The 24,210-nt window shown below is 32.4% G+C and overlaps 1 protein-coding gene and 1 long non-coding RNA gene across 2 annotated transcripts; both read right to left on the bottom strand.

Moving 5' to 3' along the window:
* Positions 1 to 2,362: 2,362 nt before the first annotated feature.
* LOC124540438 lies at positions 2,363 to 18,404 on the bottom strand. Its single transcript, XR_006967142.1, has 3 exons — positions 18,289 to 18,404; positions 16,173 to 16,221; positions 2,363 to 2,593 (listed from the first exon to the last, which is right to left on the bottom strand). It is a non-coding gene; the product is annotated as an uncharacterized LOC124540438 (long non-coding RNA).
* A 2,830-nt stretch (positions 18,405 to 21,234) lies between these two features.
* On the bottom strand, positions 21,235 to 23,620 carry LOC124540388. Its single transcript, XM_047117890.1, has 2 exons — positions 23,422 to 23,620; positions 21,235 to 21,399 (listed from the first exon to the last, which is right to left on the bottom strand). The coding sequence occupies exons 1-2, from the start codon at positions 23,563 to 23,565 to the stop codon at positions 21,235 to 21,237; spliced, it is 309 nt and encodes a 102-aa protein (XP_046973846.1). The 5' UTR covers positions 23,566 to 23,620.
* Positions 23,621 to 24,210: the final 590 nt, after the last annotated feature.

A 24,210-nucleotide genomic window follows, 5' to 3' on the forward strand; every position in this document is an offset into this window, starting at 1 on the left:
ATAATACACCGAATGACATAATATAGTAGGATAGTACCACAAATATCCGGACCCAAGACTACATAGAAAATTAATTATAATCTACATCAGTGGCGTACTTATGAAAACCGGTGTACAAAATTTAACTACATGATCTTCAAAAAATTTTGAGTACTAAAACAACAATCAGCTGATTGTGTAGCGAAGGAAAGACCGTCGGCTGACAAAGTCAAGATTTAAAATTTTGGAGTATTGCTGTGAGGCTGTTTGCTTTCAAGCACATATTTTGCGATACATTCTGGCCTTGCTTGAATCCATAACACGAACGTCCGGCCACCTAAGCCTCTTCTCCTAAAATTTTAGAGCAGCATCTGCCTGTCCGTGTGGATCTTTGTCGTACATAATCAGTTTCGGTTCTCATTGTCGAACGAACGGACGCACTCATACGTAGCCCACCTTTGGAGCCATGCTCACCTTCAAGATCCTTCACAATTGACACTTACGGACTGGAAATGGGAAGAAAACGACGCCAATATGTCTTAAAATGGCTCGAAGGAGATCAAGTACCCCTATCAGTAGTCACCAGTATACCGGATAGCAAGGAAAATATTGGCGGTATGGAATTTTGGTCGGTGACACTGTTTTTCAGCTTTCTAGTAGCCTAATTTTGATCATTCACATGCTCAGCTTAACCAAGACGAGGAAAACGATTTTCTGCAGGACAGTTCAGTTCGTCAAAATTCCTCTGTTGCCAAATTAAAAAAAAATATATTAAGGAACGCTTGTGTGCAAAAGGTTATTATACAATTAATGAGTTTATGATTGATAGCATACCTTGGGAATGAAACTATCGCCTTCTGGCTATTTTATTTCTTTTAAATTGTTTATATAATACATGAGACAAAAAAAACCCGCTGAGTTTATTTCACCGGTTCCTCTCAGGTCAGGGTATTTTCTTTTCCGAACCGGTGGTACTGTTTCAATTGACTATCAATAAGAAAGTTAAATACTTCTATATTGAATAAAGCAATTTGAGTTTGAGTTTGAGTTTCGAGAACGATGACGATAGTGAATTGACAACGAATAACTTTTGCGATCTTTTTATTTCTATATTTCGATTTCTTTATATTACCTTTCATTTTACTTTGGGTTCATTTTATTTTACACTCGATTTTATTTCATATCGTCCATTTTGTTACAAATGAAACGAAACAAAAATTTATCGAGAAAGATTCTGTCCATTGCTAGAATAATCTTTACCTTTACTTACAGCTGATTGTTATTTTTATACTTTTAATTATTTCAACAATCACGTAGTTCAATTTCATCCGGCGTACTATGACTTTATTTTTTTTTATTACAAGTTCATTCGACCATCTGACGCATAACCCCCCCTCTACGATGCAGCTGACGATTTTTTTTCAACAACAACAGCCTGTAAATTCCCACTGTTGGGCTAAAGGCCTCCTCTCCCTTTGAGGAGAAGGTTTGGAACATATTCCACCACGCTGTTCCAATACGGGTTGGTGGAATACACATGTGGCAGAATTTCTATGAAATTTGTCACATGCAGGTTTCCTCACGATGTTTTCCTTCACCGCTGAGCACGAGATGAATTATAGAGACAAATTAAGCACATGAAGCAGCGGTGCTTGCATGGGTTTGAACCCGTAATCATCGGTTAAGATGCACGCGTTCTAACCACTGGGCCATCTCGATTTTTTTTTCAGCTCAGTATAATGTTGATGGTGGTTGATTGGAATGATTAATGGAAAAAGTTTGAGCTGGCGTACTATTACTTAATTATTATTATTTTTTCACCTGCCAATTCCACACCCACCGTGGGTTCACCAGCTGACGTTTCATTCAGTTATAAATATTTCGAGATAAATAGAAAAAGAAGGCAAGCAGTCAGCGTAAAATCACTGCCCAAAATGCAACGCTACCCTGGACCATAAGTAGCTTATCGTTTACTTATAAAAGTATTTTATTTATTTTCTGTTCATTTTCAGCCCATTTTTGTCCACTGCTGGACAAAGGCCTCTCCCAGTGCGCGCCACTGTGGTCTTTCTCCGGCTACTCGCATCCATCTCCTGCCCGCCTTGCGTATATCGTCACTCTACCGTGCCTGAGGACGTCCTACACTACGTTTGCCAATTTTCTGTTGTAATTGTCAAATTATAAATTCTATTCGCTTTTTTGTATTACACGAATCATTTGTTAAATAAAATAGTTGCAAGTCAATATATAACTGTATATTTATGTATATATTACGGCACGTGTATATGTAACTAAACTCTAAACTGGAGGGATTTCAATTTACTTTTGTGTCTGTTTAGTGAATCTCGCGTTGCTTGATAAGCCCATTAGATGGCGGTGTGATCGGGCAGTAAATGAACTTATAATTTCACCCGGGCGAAGTCAGAAAGCAAATAAATAAACATCGCCTTAGTATTTTACGATTTTGTTACGGTTATAGTTTTATATGAATGTCGTAAGATGTCGCTACATCCATGGATAGAAATAAATTGATTCCTAGCGAAGAGAGATGTCAGCTAGTTATTTCGTCTGAAGTTTTCTTAGATGAAGCTCTTCAAATCCACGCCTTGTTGCTCTGAAATTAAAAAAAAAAAAGAAATTAATAATCTCAATAAAGTCATGTATGTTTATTTCTAGTACGGTTCATGAAAATAATTATTTTAATGAAATCAGTGAATCAAAAAAAAATATTTTTATTTGTCACAAATCTGAAATATTAAATCAAATCAAATCAAATCAAAATAAACTTTATTCAAGTAGGCTTTTACAAGCACTTTTGAATCGTCATTTAACAATTAAGTAAAGTCACCACCTGCTCGGTAACTAGATTCTACCGAGAACAACCGGCAAGAAACTCAGTAGTTACTTAAAAATTATTCCAAAACAGTTTCAATTATTTAAGATGAGATTTTGTGTCTTGTCGATATTTTATCGATAAAAACTGTCATCTGCACGTGTCGCTAACAAATTAAGATTGTGTTTGCAATTTGTAATATGTTACAAACTCGTAATCATGTAATTAAGCTAATTAATAATTAGTTATCAATTCATGTGTTATTTATTAATTATTCAAGCACGTTCGGTTAATGTGATCGAAATGACTAAAAATTATTTTAAATAATAAAGTAAGAGCCCGTAAATTTCCCACTGCTGGGATAAGACCTCCTCTTCCATTAAGGAGAGGGTTTGGAACATATTCCATCACGCTGTTCCAATGCGGGTTGGTGGAATGCACATGTGGTAGAATTCCGATGAAATTAGACACATGCAGGTTTCCTCACGATGTTTTCCTTCACCGCCGAGCACGAGATGAATTATAAAGACAAATTAAGCACATATACATACATAGTGGTGCTTGCCTGGGTTTGAACCCGAAATCATCGGTTAAGATGCACGCGTTCTAACCACTGGGCCATCTCGGCATTATTTTTTTTAAATGATAATAATTTAAAAATCTAAACACGCTTTTAGCACACACTAAAACAAATGCACACTCCAAGGTAATTTCAAATAGCCTGTCAGCCATATTGGATTTAAGTCACGTGACTTTTCTTTGCGTATTCCTGTCAGTAAACCCTTTCGATTGATATCTATATGATGGGGATGGATTTCAAAGAGCTAGTCCGCCATCTTGGGGAGGCCGCCATATTGGATTTATAATGACGTTTCTTAGTCATGTATTGTCATCAAAATTCATAACGTGTGCAAAATTTCATCCTAATCGAAGATCAAAGTGAGTCAAAATAAGATTCCAAGATTTTTTTGCATACATAGTCAGGCAGTCCATACGTTTACAAAAATATTGCACAATGTTATTAGCTGTGTAGGGATTATATTGAAAAATTGCGAAATGATTGATCAGATCATGAGCGAGCGTAAGTTTTAATGCGCAATATGTATTTTTTCTACTATATAGGGTTAGTATTGCGCAATCATTATCATTCGTTATTAGTATTCGTCGGGCCATATACGTTTTCTTTTTTTTTTTAAATCACTATCATGACTGCACCCATAACTTCGTCGTCAGACGTGTTTCCCTCATGAAAATATTGACGAGAATGTTTGAATCTTATTGCTAAATATTAATGATTACTTGGTGGTAGGGCTTTGTGCAAGCCCGTCTCGGTAGGTACCACCCACTCATCAGTTATTCTACCGCCAAATAATAGTACTCAGTATTGTTGTGTTCCGGTCTGAAGGGTGAATGAGCTAGTGTAACTACAGGCACAAGGGACATAATATCTTTGTTCCCATGGTTGGTGGCGCATTGACGATTTAAGGAATACTTAATATTTCTTACAGCGTCATTGTCTATGGGCGATGGTGACCACTTACCATCAGGTGGCCCATATGCTCGTCCGTCAAACTATACCATAAAAAAAAATTGTGCAAAATTTTTGTAAATACCTTGGTTACAAGTGAAGTTAATAAAAGCGTGTTATAAAAAAATAAATTAAAAATTTCAAAAACCCCGCCACAAAAAACATAAGCTACCTTTAAAAAGAAAAAATAATAAAAGAAAATTAATCCTAAAGTACCTATATGTATAAGTATGTATTAATATTAAAAAAAAACTTCGCGTTGGGGGACCGAGCGCTATTGTACAAAATAATAATAAGTGTTAGATAAAAGATGAGATAGGTAAGCATGTGACACTAATTAATTAGGAGCGGTCCCCCAACGCGAAGTTTTTTTTTAATATTAATACATACTTATACATATAGGTACTTTAGGATTAATTTTCTTTTATTATTTTTTCTTTTTAAAGGTAGCTTATGTTTTTAGTGGCGGGGGTTTTTGAATTTTTTCATTTAATTTTTTATTTTATACTTTTTAAAGGTAAACATCCTTAAAATACGTCTGGTTAAGTTGTAAATACGTAGGTTCTTGTCGATTTAAAACACATAAGTTAAAATTACATTATAAGATCAATCTTGTTCTTTTTTTTATTTTACCTACTAATTAATATTTTTTGTTTCTTAATTCATTTTTTTTTTAATAATTTTATTTAATTACTAATGCTTTTTGTAATGTACAAGTCATAACCTTTCATTTGATACCCCACTTGAGCATATTTGCAGACATTCGGTTTTTCTTCCCCACTTTAACCCCCCATAACTTTTAAACGGCTAAACCGATTTTCATCAAAAATGTCTAAGAACACTCGCCCGTAAAACACCTATAATACAAAAAAACTAAATTGAAATCGGTTCATTCGTTCGGGAGCTATGATGCCACAGACAGACAGACACACAGACAGACAGACAGACAGACACGTCAAACTTATAACACCCCTCTTTTAGCGTCGGGTGTTAAAAATGTTATATAAAACGAAAAGGCTCGTCTGATAGAAAGCGTCTGCCAACGCCCATGGACATTTGCATCATGAGAGCTCCCTCGTGTTGCAGATGCAAATGGAGGCGTGTTTGTCGGCCTTTGAGAAATGAATATTCAAAGGTTCCAAAGTAATACGGTTCGGAAAGACCGCTGACGAAAGTTGGTTCTACAAAAGGGTTTTAGATATTGAAAAATTGATCATTGAAACATTAAAATATATTTTTACAATTTTAATGTATTAATAATTATCTTAATAGGTAAATCCAAAGGAATTTATGTCGTTTACTATTTTGCGTTGGTAACTCCATTTTTTCGTTTGAGCAATTTCTTATAACTAAAATTTTAAAATAAATTGCATTTGTTTTAAAGGTTCAGAGATAATATAATTTGTAGACGTTTTGACTATAAATGTTTTCGTTTACAAATTGTAATGTTTATTGTAATTGATTAATTTAGTGTTAAAATTTCATTTTATAATTTAAATTATAATTCCTTATTATTCTACCGAGAAGAACTGGCAAGAAACTCAGTAGCTACACTTTTTCAATATTTAAAAAAACGAAGTTTCAATATTTGTAAAACATAATTTTATATGTATAGACATACATATCAAATTATGTTTTACAAACATATCAACAAATATTTATTTGTAGTCTAATGTCCAGAAATTCGATCCAAATAATATATATCTATATATTATTTTTATTAATATAAGAATTAACAACATTAAATGCTTAAATATTCGTGTATTATATCTAATTACTTTTTTGTTCCATTTGCTGTCGAAACATTTGGCCCTTGGAGTAGGGGTGCAAAAAGCTTCATCAAAAGTATAACACCTCGCCTCATTGCCTCCACTGGTGACAGGAGGGCTGGTAATTGCGATTCAACGGGGAAATGCTGCTAGCATTCTTGCCACCATTCCACGCGGTCAAGATTTATACAGTAACTAGTTTTAGTTCATATTTGTATATATATATATAATATATATTATTTGGTTCGAATATCGAATATCGAATATCGAAATATTATTGATAGTTGTATTCGTTCCTTCCGAGGTCGAGTTGTGTGTAAAACGGTTTTCATGGGTACGCCATTCCGAGGTCTCGAGTTCGATTCCGAGTGCCGAGTCGATATAGATAATCATTAGTTTTCTATGTTGTCTTGGGTCTGGTTGTTTGTGATAACGTCGCGTCGCTACATCTGATTTTCCATAACACAAGTACTTCATCTACTTACATTGGGATCAGAGTAATGTAAGTGATGTCTCATATTCATTATTTATCAAATAATTTTCTTTCAAATTTAATCATCCATGGAAAACCGGGGCGTCCTAGTCTCTGATAGTTCATTACCACTCTCAACCCCCATTCGCCATCTCTGGGGTGGTATTTAAAAGTTCGAATTTACGACTTACACCCGACGCATTCGTCTAGGAGACTCTATTTATGTTTCCGCGTGAAGTTCGCTTTATGTGTTCCTTGTTTCAGTAGTTAAAACGTGGTTTAGAGGTGGAGTAAAAGATTTTAAATATTTTTACACGGTTTTATTTACACCAGCATGTAATAAATATATCTTGCTTTATATTACACCCAACCGTGATGTGTAGCTTTGGACACTTTCTCGTTGTCTTTGTAACTTGTGTATTATATGTAATTTGTATTTCTAAAGCCGAGAGTCGAGATGGCCTCGTGATAAGAACACATAAAAATCGATGATTGTGGGATCATATCCAGACAAGTAATACTGAATTTTCCTGTGCTTAACTTGTGTAAATCATCTCGTGCAAAAGTGAAGGAAACATCGTAAGGAAACCTGCATGTGTATAATTGATTTTATTTGTTGTTGTGCGATTCTATCCGGATAAATAAATAATTATTTAAGACTAGTAAATTATTATTATTGGACCTCCCTCGAAATGTCCGTTTATTCAAAAAAAGTTTCATGATAAGAATTTTCTTTAAAATTGCGTTTTTTTTTTTTAATAGAGTCGTATTATCGTTCTCTAATCAGTCAGTGACTTTTTCCACTCTTTATTATAGTAAATTGTAATCAAGAATCTTTATATTTCATCTTTGGCTAGACCTCTACAAAATGAGACCATAGCCAATTCTCTATGTGTAGCTATCGTCTTGTAATCATTGGGATAAAAATCGCCTTACGCCGTTATTATACACGATTATTGAGCCACCTTGCTGTGCTGGAATTCATATTCGTTTAAAAAATGTAGAAAACGCCTTGGTGGTATGGCATAATCTTTGGGATTACCAACTAATAACCAAGATTCGAAAACGATAATTTAAACACGTTCGAAAATAAAAAAAAAAATCGAATATTTCAAATTGATATTCGAATGCGTTCCAAAAAAGAATTAATTCAAAAAATTCTGTAATAGACGACTAGAATTCTTGTAACGATATTTCTTCCCGGCAACAACATACATAGTCGTGCAATTTAGCTCCTGATTTATGCTTTAATCTACGATTCTAAATAGCGGAGACTTTATTCGCATTAAATTCGAACGATTTCAAATTAATTCGCGCAGTCTCGAAGTCGGCACACTTAATTTTACTTTAAAATGTAATTGTTTATGTAGCATAATTATTTTGACATATACATATACTATATTAAAAAAAAGATATACTTAGAAATCCTTACTAATATAATAGAGGCAAAAGTTTATAAGTATGTTTGTTACTTTGGTGGTAAGGCTTTGTGCAAGCCCGTCTGGGTAGGTACCACCCACTCATCAGTTATTCTACCGCCAAATAACAGTACTCGGTATTGTTGTGTTCCGGTTTGAAGGGTGAGTGAGCCAGTGTAACTACAGGCACAAGGGACATAACATCTTAGTTACCAAAATTGGTGGCACATGACGATGTAAGGTAATATTTCTTACAGCGTCATTGTCTATGGGTGATTGTGACCACTTTCCATCAGGTGGCCCATATGCTCGTCCGCCAACCTATACCATAAAAACAAAAAAAAAACTTCTTATGTAATAAATCACCGTAAAATTGCAAATGCCGTTAAATTATAAGATCGTAAGAGTTAAGTCAATTTATAATTAAACGCATTCAGTGAGTATATTTTTTTGGATAGCTTCGATTATTAATAATGAAATTGAAATTCAATTGAAAATGTATTCAGTTTATATTAAAAAAAAAAAAAAAACATTGAGTCACAACATGATGTAAATTCTAATTAAAAATATTTTGTTTCTATGCAAAGTAAAAGTTATTTTTTAAATTTTATTAAATTTTTTATTAAGTAAGTTGCGTAGTAAATTTTGGTTTAAGAAATATAACGGTCCATTTTGTCCACAAATGAGATAGTTATAAGTATTGAAAAATAAATCTAGACTCAATCAGTAATCCGTTTAAAAATCGAAACGACAAACGAATCTAATTTAAAAAAAAAAATAAGCCCAAAGCATTAAAACATAAGTCCAAAAAAAAAAACAAAAACCATTCACAAGACAACACTATAAAAGTAAACTCATTCAAAGTTCATTGCCCTCGAGTCATTAACCAGTATTTTATACACATTATTCAGCCTATGAACATTAAATTCGAGTGCATTCTGTCGAGCGGGAATAAATTCGACATCGTAAATCTAGAATTTTCTAGAATTTTAAGTCTTGGCTTGTGTCAGTGAGGATGAATGTTCGAAAAAAATATGTCACAAATTATAAACGCGTGTAATAAACTAAGAAATGATTGCCAAGTGGAATATGTATGTGGGAACAATGAAAATTCATTCTTTGGGCGTTTTATACGAGTACATTTTAGTTAAACTTGGCCGCAGTAATAACTCGTGGAAAATCGTGATGTTCAAATAAATTGCAAAGTACGTAATGTAGAGAATACAATCGTTTGTAAACTTAAGATATATTTTATATTATATTCGTATAGAAATTGAGGTTATTTTATTCATATTACTAGCAACCCGCCTCAACTATTCATGGGTGCAATACTGATACTATAAATATACTACATAATTTGTTCATATACGACATATCCTTTAGAATATAGAATTTAGTTCCTTAGCAACGTATTATTTGTTATGTCATTACAAATATGTATATATATGGAATAAAATGCGTTATAAAATTACGAATTATTATTTTATTTACTAAAACATATAAAATTGGCGATGAGGATGTCAGCGGAGGGCTGTCATTAGAAACTTCTAAAATTGTCTGTGATTCTTAACTATATTGTGCAGTCAGAGTAGGAAAACCTTCGTCAGTTTTCAAATTCATTCCTTTATAAAGTATTAAACACTTAGTACCTTTTGAATTTAAACATGAAATCATTACGACACAATATGTCATTTCTCGATTGGTAAAGCAGATTATCGCTCATACTGAGCACACGAAAATAGATCTTAAAATGACGAACCTTTTCTTACCCCGATTGTACATGTATTATATACAAAAACGTTCCTCTTAAATCACTCTATCTATTAAAAACAACTGCATCAAAATCCATTGCGTATTTTAAAGATCTAAGCATATATAGGGACAGATAGATAAGCGACTTTGTTTTATACTATGCTATGATATTAATAGACAATAGGGATTGAATGAAAAAGACACAAATTATTAAACGGCTTAATCTGAATCGTAATTGGTCAATGGTAGTTTTTGACGTATAAATGACCAATGAGCGTTGAGTATCTAGATTAGTAAATCTGCCATTGGTAAGTTTAGGGGCCTGGAGATTAGTATTGTCTAATTTATATAAACTCATATCGTTATCTTCTACCTTTGGACGTATGTTAATTATTACTAATATTGAATAATTTAGTTACGTATAAAATTGGTGTGATTCAAACGTAATCGCGATTTAATTTATATCTTTCATACTAGTAGTTGCTCGCAGTTCTGCTCGCGTTTTAGGATGTTGATTGTCATGTGTTTGACAAAAAAGTAGCCTATGTCCTTTCTTGCAGTTCGGGTTTGCCACATTTCATCAAATTTGGTTCAAGGGTTTGGTTGTTCAAGGGGGACAGACAGACATATAATACTTTCACATTAATTATAATATTAATATAGGTTTTGTAACTTAACTTATAAATATCTTTGAATAAATAATTAGTATAGGAATAAAACACTATGTATCCTTTTTGTAGCAAATCGCGAAGTAAGTTTGTATAAATTTGGAGTACAGGAAGTAAAAATATTGATCATAATCAATACTCATATTATTGGCTGTTACCTCTTCATGCTAATACTGTGAACCCATTTAGATAAAATTTGGTACAGAAGTAGTCAGTTCTGTGGAAAGATGTAGGTTTACTATTTTTAATTCACCCCTTTAAAAGTAAATTATTTACAGTCAACAAAAAGAGATTTTTTTTCAAAAAAATAACACCGACTTCAGAGTGATAACTATCGCCGATCGTATGTAAATATTTTTTCATTTTGTTTTTCACTCAAAATCGTCCGACTTCAATAATACGTGTTTCAATCAAATTATTTAATTACTTTTTAGCTATCACTTTGAAGTCGGTGTTATTTTTTTGAAAAAATATTTTATAATAATCTTTACAAGAGACAATAAACCTTTTTTGTGGCTCTCATTTGTGCTGAAAGGACACAGATTATTACGTCAATGTCTAGTGAAACACACGTCTTGTCAAATTTATTTTGACGTTTGATTTTTTTTTTTAATTTTAGTAATGAAAGAGCCTTATTCCTTTCCTCTTTTTAATCAATATTTGGTATTTTATTAGCAATGAGTTACGGCTGAGTTTTGACTATTAGATCTAATATATATAATAATAGTAAATAGAGAGGTACCATATCGGGCATGTATACGACATGATTAAAAGTCTAGAAATCGAATTGTATTGATTCTTCAATATCACAAAATGTATACGTAACTGCAATGCTATTCTGTTCGAACTCACTTCGAATCTCACTTGCGAAGGATTAATACCGACTTATTTGATACTGCTATCACTACTATAAACGTGTATCTGTAATATGATTATATCTGTAATATGATGATATAATTATTATAGTCAATTTTCATATCATTTTTCGGGATTCCACGAGTGTATTCTGTGATGATTTTCGAGTTAATTTTCACAGATAATCTCAATTCCAAAATGAGGCAATTTAAAAATGAAATTATTCGAAATGTATTCCAAATTTAAAACTCATTCTTACAACAGATAAAGTAACGAACCGAATTTAACTATATTTTCGAACAATACAAAAGTAATTCCTTCTCGAAATGAATTCGTTAATATTATTCATAACTTCCTGAGAGCAAAGACTAATGAAAGTGGCGAGTGTACTTTGAGCGCGCTTCAAGTACACCTAGTGGGTTTAATTTTTTAAATTTAATTCCGTGGCAATTCATAAATGGTCATTTTTAATATGTTACGACTATAACAATGTTTTTTTTTCAGTTTACAAAGGTATTTAATTAATTTATTCAAACAGGAAATATATATCAACAATTTTATTAATTATGAATTGAAAATATATTTTCCAATTTTTGCTTTAATAGCCCCCCTAGCGGATTCCAGGTCCTTACATGTACCTACTTGGATAATTCCGCCCTGAAAATGACGGAAAAAAGAATATTGACAATATAGAGATTGTGTTGTCTTAAATTTTTGCGTTTATTACACATTGGAATAAAACTAGTTTAAACCCGACGTTTCGAGCACTTTACACTACACTACAATAATTAATATACATGATTAAAATCCGTTTAAACTAGTTTTATTTCAATATAGAGATTGGTTTATACCCGTATAGTTGTTTATAGTATTATTAACAATAAAATAAATTGTAAAATTATTATTTAACTTTTCTTGTTTCTCTCGTGTTTTAGTGTTGGTTGTCACGTTGGTTTGGGCAAAAAAGTACCCTATGCCCTTTCTTTAAGTTTAAGTTTGTTTCGTACCGTAATTTAACAAAATTCGGTTCAGTGGTTTGATCGTGAAAGAGCGTCAGACAAGCAGACAGTCTGAATTACTTTCACATTTATAATGTTAATATAGATTAATCAAACGTAATCACTTTCTCCACTTGAGTTTCATACTATGTCACGACTATAGTAGCTGCTGTCTCGTTGGTCTAAGGGTCAGTTTCAAGTGCATTGTGGAATCGAGGTCCTAGGTCCAGTCATTATAATATTTTGGCTTTCCTTTGAAGACAGTTTTAGTAGCACGGTTAGAAAGTTTAGCGTTTTAAAAAGCGAATTCCGCGTATTTCTTTCCTGTATAATTCTGATAACAAGAAATACAGAGTGCATTTGGGTCTGTGTATGCGTCCTGTGCACTATATATGTAAAATCGGTTACGTCTGTATTATTGAAACGATTATACCTATAAGCTGCAATATTTCAGTTACTAAGAGCGCCTGATAAATTTTAACACTAATTTAGAAGAATCAGGATTCAACCTTGCTGTTATTGTGCAGTGTTATAATCAATCTTTAATTTAGGCTTGAGATGTTACTAATTAGAATTTTTCATTAGATAAACTGAACAAAATAAAGTATGAAAAAATAATCGTTCCAGAATTTTCCAATTTAATGATTAGTGCTTGAATGTGTTGATGAATCTTTATTGTGTGTTTGTTTGTGTGTTACGAGCAGGTTTTAAAGGCTCACATAGGATACTGCCATAACATCGAACAGCCCGGATCCCATGTTGGTCATTGGCAATGGAGGGAATATTTCACCAATCCAAGACCAATTATGGCCATTGGCAAACCACCTTTGGCAAACTGTGCAGTGGTGTCTGCATATCTTCCAATGTAATTACATTGATAACGCTATTTGTATATTAATTATACCGCCAACTGTAAAAGGATAATTTTATAGTCGTAATTAGTACAATTATCGGAATTTTGTATTGTATGTTATTGATTACCTTCTTAAATTAAGGGAAGATGGATTCGATTACCGCGACGGCAAACAGCATAACGCTCTCTTATCAAACATCAAAATAAACTTTATTCAACTAGGCTTTTACAAGCACTTTTGAATCGTCATTTTACAATTAAGTAAAGCTACCACCGGTTCGGAAAGTCGATTCTACCGAGAAGAACCGGTAAGAAACTTAGTAGTTATACTTTTAAAAAAATACAAAGTCAAGTTAGTTAAATACAATTATTTAAATTGCTTGGAAGTCAGCAGGTATTAACTCCACGCTTTTTTTATCATCTTTAAAATTTTGTATCGAATAATATGCCTTTTTTACCAATGTATTTTTTATAAACGATTTGAATTTACGAAACTGCAAAGTTAAAAATGTCTGTCTTAAGTGGTCACACGCCCTCTCCGATCTTGACTTCCACGTGGGTGTATGATGTTTATTTATTTATTTATTTTAATGCTTTATAGTACAATACAAAAGTATTAACAAAAGGCGGGCTTAATGCTACTGCATTCTCTACCAGCCAACCTTAATATATATACTAAACCTTTATATACTTTATTATTGTACATTATGCTATATTTATTCATTGTTTTTCTTGAATTTCAAACTATATAAACATGTATTAACTTCGACCAATATCAAAATGACTCATGACGTCTTTTTTAAAATTTTCAATATTCATTTCACTATAAGAAATATTATATAATAATTAAATATTTTTCCATTTATATATTCGTTTATGTTTTTTTGTTATGTACCTGCAATACTTATGTCATTTGTAGTTTTTAAATACATCATATGATATAGTGTAGAAATGTATATATATCTATAACCTATCTAAGACATCTTTTTCTTTAGGGTAATTTTAATTTTAGGGACAGCGTGGCGTTTTCTATGCGTCAATGTGTTCCTATATTAAATAAGTAGTACCTAATCTCTATGTACAAGGAAATTTCGTCATTACCATCAAAATAATTGGACTAAGAAATTTTCATACCATTTCTTTCGTTCCATATTCTGTGGCTTTCTCGGTTTTTTTGCGGAATAATCCAAGATATACAGCGCAGCGTAGCCGTTCGGACTACTCTCGCTGGAAACCCGCCAAATGTTCCCGGTTGCATAACCAGTTGTATTTAAGGATATTACACACACATATACAGATGATCGCTGCAATGTAGCCAACAGTATTGTCCCGTATCCTGTATGTATGCCGTTATACAAAATCACTGAATAAAAATGTCTATGTGTTTTTTATAGGGGACAGCTAGCTATTAAGCCATCTTTGTCTATTTTCTAGTAAAATAAATGTCGGCCATTTTTCGTCTTATTACTTATCTTATATATGTATCGTTATATTATGACCAAATCACATATAATCATTATAAATTTTAGTCTATATGTTGTTCTGATGTATAACTTATATTACTCTAACATTTCATCCAAATCCGTTCATTAAATTTTTCGTGAAAGAGTAACAAACACATACATACATCCTCACAAATTTTCGCCTTCATAATATTATAGATTAGATTCGATTTTCGAAATTCAAAATTGCTAAATAGTCCACAGATAAAAGTTCCAGTAGAAGTATTCTGTGAGAAGAAATTTGAAACTCACCGATGCGAGCGTCAAATGCCAGAATGTCATATGCGACATTGACTATAAGAATTAGACAATTTGTAGCATGTTATTGTAAATCGATAGGGCTATTTTAATAAAAGAGTAACTACTGAGTTTCTTACCGGTTCTTCTCTGTAGAATCATCTTTACAAAACGGTAGTAGCTTCTTCTAACTGTCAAATGACGATTCAAAAGTGCTTGTAAAAGCCCACTTGATAATTTTAATTTTTATACAGACACTCCAATTTTATTGCATAAGTTAAAACAAATTAATTTGATAGACTGCAAATTGTAACAAGGATGTTTAATCTGCTAAACAAAAATCCTTTTCATTTCAGTATTTCATCTGACTCATACCCAGTGTCGGCTGTACGAGATTGGAATAAATTATCAGCAATATTAGCTTTATGTAGAGCTTCATATGACGCCTTCAAATGACAAGATACGAAATTGTTTTATATGGTATATTTCATTTCATATGCAATATTTTTAATTGAATTGACATGTGTATATATGTCTGGGTAGTACACACTCATAATATATACTACTACTAAGCAGCAATATTTGGCAATATTGCATTTGAAGGATGAGTGAGCCAGTGTAATGCGAACAGAGGTCATAATAATTTAGTTGCCATTTTCAAGTCAGGACATGTTAATTTATATATACACTTTCTAAGAGAAGTGATAATTGAATTATTATATTATTAATATTGTATGAGCTGCGATGGCTCAGTGGTTAGAAAGCGTGCATCTTAACCGATGATTGCGGGTTCAAACCCAGGCAAGCACCACTATATGTGCTTAATTTGTGTTTATAATTCATCTCGTGCTCGGCGGTGTAGGAAAATATCGTGAGGATACCTGCATGTGCCTAATTTTATCAAAATTCTGCCACATGTGCATTCCACCAACCCGCATTGGAACAGCGTGGTGGAATATGTTCCAAACCCTTTCCTTAATGGAAGAGGAGGTCTTATCTCAGCAGTGGGAAATGTACAGGCTGTTACTTTAATTTTTTTTATATTGTATTATTCATTTTGTACAATATTTGTAGTGAAGATTTTAATTCAATGTAATACAGTCTAATTAGTATTAAGATCTTCAAGGGATGAATAAAGAATTATTCTAATATTACCAAAACGTAACACCTTTTCATTAACGGGTGACGCGGTTTCTGCGGCGTATTCTTTATGTGATATCATGCGCTCATCTTTACATTATAAATATAGCTGTTTATATACTTATTTATTTAAATATTTGAATGTCTATATAAATATTATATACTTACATTTGCCTTTAAAATTTCACTTTCGTTTCTGATCCCAGCTAAAAGTCACCTGAAAAATAAATTATACTTATGTAGCGAGTTTGTTTGTATACTATATATGATAGAATAAATATGTTTATGTATAATTATGAATAAATATACATAGCTTGTGCCTATTATTGAATGAATTAATAATATTTCTATTTAATCTTCCAAATAAGTCTAAAGCTTAGCCTAAACTTTGTGCTACGGGGGACTTCTTGAGTGAATAAGCTCACTCGAATTATTTAGATAAAATCAAACAGGAATCCTATTTGGACCATAGTTATATAAGGCAAGGGAACTGACCCACTTAGTGTCAACGATTACATTTCGATATAATTTCGATTAAGTGTCAATTTTTCTAAAATCCTCCAGCCATTTTTAACTTTGCCGTTACGAAAATTCAAATCGTCTGTAAAAATACATTGATAAAGAAGCATATTATTTCCATTCAAGATTTTATATATGATAAAAAAGCGTGGAGTTAATACCCGTTGACTTCCACGCAGGATATATTAATTTAAATAACTGTATTTAACTAACATGACTGTATTTTTTAAATGTCGAAAAAGAGTAACTTTAGTAGTTTCTTGTCGGTTCTTCTCGGTAGACGATTCAAAAGTGCTTGTAAAAGCCTACTCGAATAAAGTTTGTTTTGATTTGATTTGATTTTTATAATAATTTCTTAAATAAACAAAAATATTATTCATAGGAGCCGAGATGGTCCAGTGGTTATAATTGTTACATCTTAACCAATGATTGTGGGTTCAAACCCAGTCGAATATCTATATTTTTTTATTTTATAGTTTATTTCTTTTATAATGCACTCCATGCTCAATGGCGAAGAACACATGTCAATGAAAGACAAATTTCAATGAAATTCTGCCACATATGTAATCAATAATATAAATACAAGCGCCTAACCTTCTAAACGAGAGAAGGGCTGTACCCTTTATTTTAGCTTCTTTTATTTGTGAGCTTTCACACTAACGAACACAACATAATAACTAAATCAAATAAACAAACAGTCAACAAATTATTTTAATATTATCTTCGACTCTCGAGCGTGTGGGTTAGGTGTTTATAAAAGCAAAAATCTTACATAACAAGACAGTATTTCGTACAGAAATAAGTGAAGCGATAAGTAATTGTTATCTTATAATATTTCCATACAGAGGAAAAAAATAAGTATCACGTGGATTTTTATATAAAACGCGGAATCAGGATACGATATAAATCATGATACACACAGACGTAAAAAATATACATTTAAAGGTATATTACTAGTAGTCGCCCTCGACTTTGCTTGCGTTTTAAGGTGTTGGTCATGTGTCAGGCCAAAAAAATAGCCTATGTCCTTCCTTGGAGATCAAATCAGTTTTTAATAAATTCGGTTTAGCGGTTTGTTCGTGAAGGAGCGACAGACAAACAGATAGATTTACTTTCACATTTTTAAATATTAATATAGATTATACCTTATACGAGTGCATTGTGGTCAAGATAAATTAAAATATATATACTTAATTGACTTTAAAATAGCTCTTCGATTGTAATCTTTAATGTTACTTCAGAACTCCTAAATTTATGAACTGGAAAGCAGGACCCATTAAAAAGGGTGAAAAATACGGGACAAAAATCTTGTATCCGCTCAAATTTTATTAGTCTATTATATGATGTCGATTTTTTTGTTAATATTATATTTAAGAAAAAAATCGCGTATACATTTTCGTGAGAGAAGTTCTACTTCTTTGGTGTCCGTAAAAATAAAATAGATAAACTGAGAAATTCTGAATTTCGGGCGAGATTATTACTCTTTTGTGTTATAAGCTCTTTTATTCTACATACAAATAACCGCTTTTTACTAAATGGATATGTATGTGTTAATTTTTTCCGTTTTTTCCGGCTATTCTCTGGATCGGTTATGATGAGACTTTCAATCACAGATAGCTGATGTAATAAGGAATAACTTAGGCTACAACAATAGCTATTTGTTAAAATTGCGGTCACAGCTAAAATTATAAAAAACTGCTTATACTAAAATAATTTATATAAACATTTACATGCATAATATTGTTATAAACATTACAATACTTACATTATATTCATCCAATTCCTCTTAACCTAAAAACACCATCTGAAAACATACTCGTTACGGATTATTAAAAGAACAAAATATAATTAATACATGTCCATAGATCACATAATACTAAAATAGAGGTGACATCTGGAATAAAAAATTAAAAGTTTAATATCTGACAAAATATTATTTATTTTGAATTATAAATATAAGGGTTTACCTTTAAAATTATTTACTTAAATTTTAATGGCATTTTGAGTCATTTCGCCTTATAGTGTACGCTTAAAATATTATGATTATAATAAACAGGTATAACAAAAATTGATCGCTTTGTTTGATGACTTCTAATACCATTTTATTGTGATCGACTAGAGTTAATTTAATGGTAATTAAATATCAGTTTGTGTAAATATTAAGATTGTTTAGTTAAACAATTAACTGTCGTTTAGACATTAGAAAAAAACCTTAATTAATGACCCCTATAAGTATACTCCATGTAAAAGTAAAGTTAAATATAATTTAAATAAAACAAATAAATTAAATTAAATAATAATAGTAATAAAAGCCCTTTTTTCTAAACCTGTGTTTGCAAGAAGTCCCTAAGTTCTGTGTGCCTTTTGGTGTAGGGCTCCTCCAATTCCTTCAAATAGGTATAACTTAATTATATATAAAGAGAAAAATAAATGTGAAAAATATGATACCCAATGAATTAGCAGCCAATAATTCAATGGGCATCGAAACGTAAAAAAACTGTTTTAAATTATAATAAATAATAATAATAAAAAAAATATAGCGTTCACACATAATATATATATTACCTAAATGATATTTTTATATGACAAATTGTAATCATCTGCAGTTCAGTTAGAACTAACTTTGTAACTCATTTTCGAAACGTTGTAAGTTTACTAACGTTGATGCTCAATATTGATCTGTGTATCCTTTAAGTGTTATAATGATTATATTAAAGTCGCATGTTGGTTTCATTAATTTCAGCAGTTAGTTTTAATAAAAGTGTCAATGGCGAAAAGTTACATGGATGAAATTGTACCACATAGATAACAAATCAAATTGAATCATATTGGAATGTGCTTCAAAGATTCTTCTGAAATGAATAGGAGACCAATACATACTATCCAGCAAAACAATAAAAAATATCTGCTTTAAATAGTCAATTTATTGAGAAATGTGGATAGAAAGACGTAAAATAAAAGTGTACAGTTCTAAAACATACTTTATCTTCATAACATTTAAGGTATCAATTTGATTGATGTATAACTATTAACATTTTTTACAAATACATAAAATAAATTAGTATCATTTTTGAGACTAGACTATGATCGAGCAGATTCTAAGCTATTAACTGACATACGGTTTATGATAATCATAATATAAGGTCAATAAACTCGGCTCGTCTGACGGGAGGTCAATGTACTGCCTTATCCTCGTATAACGTCCAAATCAGGCTTTCTACTGAAATTATTGAAATAATAACGTTTTTTTAGGGGCTGGCTGTCTGGATTGATAATCGTGTTTTTCTAGCTTTCATTTGAAGATATAAAAAGGTTTTAATTATACAGTTTAAATTTAATTAAATGTTTCTATGAAATTGAAATAATCCTTTATAGGCAATACTTTATAATTTATAGTCTGGAAAATTACAATTTTAATTTTTTTTAAGAAAAAATAATGTCTTAAAAAATATTAATTTGGTTCGATGATAATATCACCAAAAAAGTAATGTAAAAATTGTTGATTTGTATTAAAACCTTATTACAAATAGATCCTCTTTAGATACCACTAAAATATAATTACGTGCGTAATCTTTTGTAATTTAAGTAAGACAGTTACGTTATATAAGTATACGTTTTTTCAATTCATACTTACAACTATTTAAAAATAGAATAGCATTAATAATGAGTTAGTTTGTATTAGTTTAGTTTATATTTATAGAGGTCCTATGTTTAACAAATGTATTGAATATATAACCAAAGTAATCGATCGTTTATGAGTTACGAGTAAAGAGCTGTTCAAGTCATCCCTGTAAGCCTGATTCAATACTTACGGAACACTTTTAAATCACGTGTAAAGCCTACATACACAGATTTTGGTAGATACGATACATTGGAAAGGTTAGGTTAGGTTTTTTTTAAGTATAAAACTTATCTAACCTTTATTATACCTAAGTATAATACGACATATCTTAGAAGTAGCATCGGAAAAATTCGGGAAACCGATCGCATCGCAATTAAGTGCGTCTTCAAAATCGTTAATCTGTATTAATTTCTCATTTGAAAATGGTCTTAACCTACTCGTAAACGTAATAAATTGTATTGTCTTATAATAAAATACTTTCCCCAAACTGACATTTTTTTTATTTGTCTGCGTTGCATTTCAGTTGTATCATACTATACTTTTATTAATGTTTTAAGATATTTTTTCAACGATCAATTTTTGTTATAATATTATTAATATTAGGTTTGCAGATTTCGATCAGGTCATCGAGGAATGCTCGACATGTTTCAGAATATTATCAAGAATGTGACGATAAATTATACTGAAATAGCACGAGTGTTCCGTCACATACTATCTAGCCGATGTATATTTGAAACATGTAAAGTATTCTTCGATAAAATATATAATTTCACGCCTTAGATTAAACCAAAAGAGGTATTTACTTTGCGACCCAACACAATGCATCTTTTTTATTGTAACTTTGTAACCTCACAAACATTTTGTAGTAAAAATTACTGCATAAACACACACATGTACAGAAAACGATATATTCCACACACACACATACAAATCCTTGTAAAGGAATAATTTTTTTAAGATAAATAATTACTATCAATTTACAGTGCATTGAACTTTAATTTGAGCAACTGAATTATTGACTCAATTCTCTTTTGGTTTAAGCTAAGGTTTTTTTTCTTAGTCATGAATTAGCTGAATGATTAATATATGTTATTCTGTGACGTCACCTCTATGTGCTATAGCAATGATCTCTCTCATGCTGTGTTCTGTTTCCGGGCGGCGCTCGGGGCGCGGGTCGGCCGCGCGCGCCAGTATTTGCCTCACAACGTCACGTGGGGGCGCTCCAAGCGGCGTGGGCCGTGACGATAAACCCAGCTGTAAAACAAACGAATTATTTAATTAACTGTATATAAGAGATGTTAACTATTATTACGAAATCAGTCACAGATTACGTAAAGAAAAAGTAAAAAGTAAAGTAATGTAATAGCCTGTAAATTTCCGCTGGGATAAGGCCTCCTCTTCCATTAACATATTTGGAACATATTCCACCACGCTGTTCCAATGCGGGTTGGTGGAATACTCATGTGGCAGAATTTCTATGAAATTAGACACATGCAGGTTTCCTCATACTTTCCTTCACCGCTGAGTACGAGATGAATTATAATCACAAATGACGCACATATATGTATATATAGCGTTGCTTGCTTGGGTTTGAACCCGCAATCATCGGTTAAGATGCTCGCGTTCTAACCACTGGGCCATCTCAGCTCGCGAATAAGTATGTATGTAAATCACTCTTTTATATCTAAACACTCCTTAGGCTGTGATTGTACCGTCAACCACGGGATTTAAGGTAATTGTGTCTGTAGTTACGTTGTTTCATCTAAAGATGACAGTGGGATAATTTGAAATGAGTCAAAAACCAATGAAGAGTTAAGGAAAGACTATAAGAGCGTTTGTGTGCTACACTAATTACTTCTAAGTTGATTGCACCCTTGGATATGAGACTTAGACTTTAGGGTATTTGGAGCAACGCAAATTTATTTATTGTTTTTGGAAGAAAACAATATTTGTAAAAAATTAATTTAAAAAAATTATCCCACAGATCTCCTTCGGGTATGGTTACTCTTCTCTACTTTACTTCTTCTTCTTCTCTGTACTCTTCGCTTCGTGAATGTAGAATACCTAATATTTTTGTTGTAGTCTGATTTCAATTTTCAGCGTTTTAAAAAAAAAAATGCCATAAATTTCTGGGAAATGTTAGCACCATAGCTTGTGTTTAAAAGTACCAGCTATTCATCTTACGAGAAGTTTGGGCTAATATCAGAGTTTCACAGCTCGGGCGGTTGATTGATTGTGAACATAATCAGGCTCGTATACATTCATTTTATCTTCACATAGAAATTTAAATTAAATCTTTAAGGTCATGGACTTTTACTAAATGTTTTTTTTTATAAATATTTTTTGTCGTTTTGTTAAAATATTCTATTTTTATATATAGATAAACCAAGTACAGGTTCTTTGTGATTCAGGTATGCAGATGAGGAAATGGTAAATTACAATACAATTACACTGCATAGATGTTGATCTTTGCATCTCTAATGTGCCACGAACCTTGGAAACTTGGGTGTTATGTCACTTGCAAAGTATATCTTACATTGTGTATGGTTTTGATCAATCAGGTGAATTTGACACTTGATAACAGGTTTGAATTCCCAAATTCTGTTATGGTAAGCGGTATAAGTGACGCCGAGTGCGGAGGCTGCACGCGATTGGTCCGTTAGTCAATGCTTCACGTCTATTGGACACACTTGTCATTCGGCTCGTGTCATTTGCCCGAAAGAGTACATGCGTGAACTTAGCAACTACTGGCCTTCAATGATCTTTTTATTAAAGTGCCTTTTCATTCAAGTAAATATTAACAACAAAACAGTTATAAATCTTGGATATTTCCACACTTTCACTGTTTCGGAAAGCAACCTCCGGCGTACAAACGGCAAGAAAGTCGCATAGCTCTTTACGTTCTAGTTAAGTTTGTCGTACCCGCTTAAACATGCTATATATCACATGTACATTCTGGAATGCGTTACATTGGTAGTAGGGTTTTACTTGGTGGTAGGGTTCTGTGCAAGCCCGTCTGGGTAGGTACACTATCAGATATTCTACCACCAAACAACAGTACTTGGTATTCTTGTGTTCCGGTTTTAAAGATCAGTAAGCCAGTGTAACTACAGGCACAAGGGACAAAACATCTTAGTTCCGAAGGTTGGTGGTGCATTGGCGATGAAAGGAATGGTTAGTGTTTCTTACAGTGACAAGGTTTATGAGTGGTGGTGACCACTTACCATCACTTGCATAAAAAAAAACACAAATATAAATAGAACGATGAAGCAATACCTTGGCGAGTATCTGTGTTTTTATGTGTTCGAGTCTGGCCGGCTCGGGCGTTGGGACGTGAGGGTGCTTGTGGGAGGCGGCGGCGGCGCGCGGCCGGCTCGGCGCTAGCGCGAGCGCCGCACACAGTAGGAGGCAGGCGCGCATGGGCGCCTAGCCGAGCGCGCTCAGCCCGCGCCATCGGCACCTCGCCCTCGCGACATCTCCGCGCCTGCAATCACACATTCGTTAAAGCTACTAGCTCCGTGATAGAGGAAGTTCCCTGAGAATCATCTGTATACTATTTTGAAAATATTGTTTCGTTACTATAACTTTAACAAGCCAAGATTTCTAATACTAAACTACATATATAATCTTACACAAACTTAAATGTCAAAAAAATAATTTTAGTCTTAGAACTAGCGCGCACTGGTAACTTTTGTCACGGTGACAGTTTCAACACTCTTGTCAAGTCCGTAAATATGTACAGATGTCACAAATGTCACGTCGTAACGCGCGCGCACCTCCATACATATTCATGGACTCGATACGAGTGACGAAACAGTCACCGTGACAAAAGTTACCAGTGCGTGCTAGTTCTAAGACTAAAATTATTTTTTAATTATTTTTTAATAGAAAAAAGTAACTACGAAATATAAAAAAAGTAATATATACAAAATTAACTTATGACGTTTATTCCACTTTGCTCGGATACATGTATACACGATTGCTTTCACGGTTTATGAGTAGTTTATTATATAATGAAAACGAAGCTTTAGTTAAAATAACCATTCTTGAAACTTGCTTTAAATT

Source organism: Vanessa cardui, chromosome 25 (genome assembly GCF_905220365.1).
Source record: "Vanessa cardui chromosome 25, ilVanCard2.1, whole genome shotgun sequence".
Lineage (NCBI taxonomy): Eukaryota > Metazoa > Arthropoda > Insecta > Lepidoptera > Nymphalidae > Vanessa > Vanessa cardui.